Source organism: Anneissia japonica, unplaced genomic scaffold, assembly GCF_011630105.1.
Source record: "Anneissia japonica isolate Jap-2015-1 unplaced genomic scaffold, ASM1163010v1 scaffold287835_len3118868_cov185, whole genome shotgun sequence".
Taxonomy (NCBI): domain Eukaryota; kingdom Metazoa; phylum Echinodermata; class Crinoidea; order Comatulida; family Comatulidae; genus Anneissia; species Anneissia japonica.
Window position 1 is genome coordinate 1,856,161 of NW_022737223.1, and position 3,223 is coordinate 1,859,383.

At 35.8% G+C, this 3,223-nt stretch overlaps 1 protein-coding gene across 1 annotated transcript in view; it reads left to right on the plus strand.

The window, feature by feature from the left end:
- LOC117117146 overlaps positions 1-3,223 on the plus strand; it is a 38,530-nt gene that overhangs the window by 3,395 nt on the left and 31,912 nt on the right. The window contains exon 3 of the mRNA XM_033261356.1: positions 2,726-3,015. Coding sequence (XP_033117247.1) covers positions 2,726-3,015 — 290 coding nt within the window. The remainder of the gene's footprint in view (positions 1-2,725; positions 3,016-3,223) is intronic.

Below are 3,223 nucleotides of genomic sequence, written 5' to 3' on the forward strand. Positions count from 1 at the left end.
ATTCTGTAGGGTGTTAAGGGATTTTGGATAAAAGGTCATATTTAACGTAAATAAAACATTCTTAAGTAAGTGTAATACATACTCCAAGTATTGAAATACACGCCATCGTGTTGGGATTCAATATTTCGACATTAATTATGTCATCACCAGGAATGTAAAAAATATCCATATTAGCAAGCTTATATGCACTAGTACCAAAAGTGTTTAACCAATCAAAACATTACCTCTAGTAGGTGACATAGCAGTGATTTAAACAAAAGATCAAAGCATTCTTACTCTAATGATCAAAGATACCTACAAAAACAAAGAAAGCTCTTTTGAAGCTCTGAGCCCATTGTTAAGCAAGGGGGTAGTCTACGTATAGCGAACGCTTCTTTAAACAATAGGATAGACCAGTTTCGGGAGCTGTCAATAATGTTAGTACTAGAAAATATTAAACCTAACATATTACTTACATTACAGACGACATTATCATTTTCAAGTATACCCTGTAATACTAAAACATATTGGAATGCCTCACAGTTTTTAACTTGATCAAATATAACACTATCAGATCGTGAAGTATGTTCTTTAAGTCTAGTTAAGCACCTATCTGTCTTACCAATATAATCACTATTGCAGCCTGGACATTTAAAATGATAGACAACAGAACTTCTGTACTCCTTAGGGGTACGGGTTTGATCCTTAGTAGATATAAAATGAGAAACATTTTTATACTGCCCTAAAGTTATGAATTTTACCTCTTTAATTAAGTGTTTCTTTACCTTATTTAAACATCTACGTAAAATGAACTCACCTGGTTTTCCTAGATAAAGCAATCTAACCCAAATCTTAATCAAGCTATCATCAGTAGTACATTTAGGTTCATTTAATTTCTTAAGTACATTATTAACAACTTTTAAAGGGTACCCATTCCAAGACAAAACATTCTTTTCATTAATTAAAAAAAAAATCCGGAGCTAGCCAGGATTGAACCAGGGATCTTCAGCACAAGAAGCAGGGACAAAACTCAGCCAACTATTCAGCTGCAATTATATACGCTCACTAACAGATCTCCGGTTGGCTGTGATGGTGTAACCCAATACTTCGGTTTGGGTGCTAGATTGGTGTTTATTGTTTTGTTTTGTTTTTCTTTTTTTTTTTTCTGGCTTTTTTCTTTGTTTTCTTTACTTCAATATTGTCTAGCGCACAGAAACCTCGTTTATTTGCGCCATATAAATCCATTCATTATTATTATTATTATTATTATTATTATTATTATTATTATTATTATTATTATTATTATTATTATTATTATTATTATATAAAGCTGATTTTACTATGACACAAAAGGCTTATTTGACAAAAAAAACACCAAAAGATGAGGTTCGGAGTGGGTAATGAGATGATTTATGATTCCTGAATTTAGTGTCAACCGTCAGTGTCATCTTTCTTACAGACCACCCTTTTTGCCGCTTTTATCCCTAGTTTGTAAATAAAATTTCTTGTAAAACATGCTTTTTGTGTCAGTTGTACCAGGGAGTTATTCTAAATAACAACTCCCTGGTTGTACAACTCATGTACGTACATTTTTTTTTCTCTAATGAGATGATTTATGATTCCTGAATTTAGTGTCAAACGTCAGTGTCATCTTTCTTACAGAATGAAAAACAAGGACATTTACCGTTTTTGTGACGATAGGGTAGCTAAATTCAAAAGTAAAATGGTTAACATGATCCAATTGAGCTCAAATTTACCAGGAATGACCTGACTGGGTTCATGTTCTATGTAGGCCTATATATGATTATGAACAACATATTTTCCTATTCGAGCAATGTTATTTGTATTATATATGGGGTATGTGGGGGGTGGAGGGGCGCAAGCCCTCCAAAAATTACACCCTACTCAAAAAATCACTTGGAAGTGATAACCTAAAATCACCTTATTTTGCCGGTTAGCCCCCTCAACTTGTCATCGAGTTCCCCCCCCCCCCTTTCTTCACCTTCGCGCCCCCATCAGAACCCCCATTTCAAGACTTCTGGATACGCCACTGCCTATAAGTGTGGCTTATCCTTTTTTGTAAATCCCGTGTCTCAGTTTAGAACTACATATAAACAAAAATATATCAGTTTGCATTGACGAGGCAGCTAGATTGTGCAGTGGAACACTCTTCCTCCTAGTGCTCGTGCTGATTTTTCGTCATTTTCTGTTAAACGGTCTGCTGCTTTATCTTTTATTAAAAGCTGGGAGCCCTCTTGCTAATTTTGATTTTACTTCATGCTCTTTGTATTTTTCATGCAGGCCTATGTATTAATAGAATTTATCATTTGACTTGGAGATCAGAGTGGACCACCAACGGTGTTGGGCCCAGTGTCTTGCTCTGGACATGCATTTTCATCCTTGCATATATTTTATTTATTTTTTCATTATTTATTTAGGTACACAATACATGTGCCAAAGATTGTCAATAGCGAATATACTTGTAGGTGACAATCCCTTACACAAGACAAACATACAGACACGATGCTTTACACAAACCATGCACAAACTAAATCTCAATTTGAGCTATGCTATGTTCGCGAGCGGAGATGTGCGTCCTTTTGTTGAATTGCTTTGGTCGCAAAAAAAAAATACAAACAGGCATATGTAAAAAAGTTTGGATATAATGCCTAATATTAGTGGTTACAATTTTGTAAAATTTTGTTGAATATATAATGTAATGCATCTTAACAAAATAAATGTTTAGACTCCTGCACCAGTCCGCTTGGAATTCAAGATGGAACCATTCCTGATAACCAACTGACAGCTTCAAGTCGATATAACAATGAACACAAGCCTCACCGCGCTAGACTACACTCAACAAAAGCCTGGGCAGCACGCAGCAACGACGGAAATCAGTGGATACAAGCTGATATTGGTGCCTTGACTGAAATAACTGGAGTAATCACACAAGGCCACTACAGTTATAATGAATGGGTGAAATCTTATGAAGTTCTTTACAGTGTTGATGGCAGTGACTTTAACACAATAAGTACAGTGAGTTTTTTTTAACACTTTTAACTTTGTTATTATTCACATGCATTGGCGGCGGGGGAGGGGGATTAAACCCCCATCGGTCTGGTGAAGCCCCCCCCCCCATCGGCCAAAGCTCGTCTGGCAGTCGGCCCAAAAAAAAAAAAAAAAAAAAAAAACCTAGTTTTCCCATCCCAGCCATTTCCGACCATCTAAAAGCCCCAATTAAAAA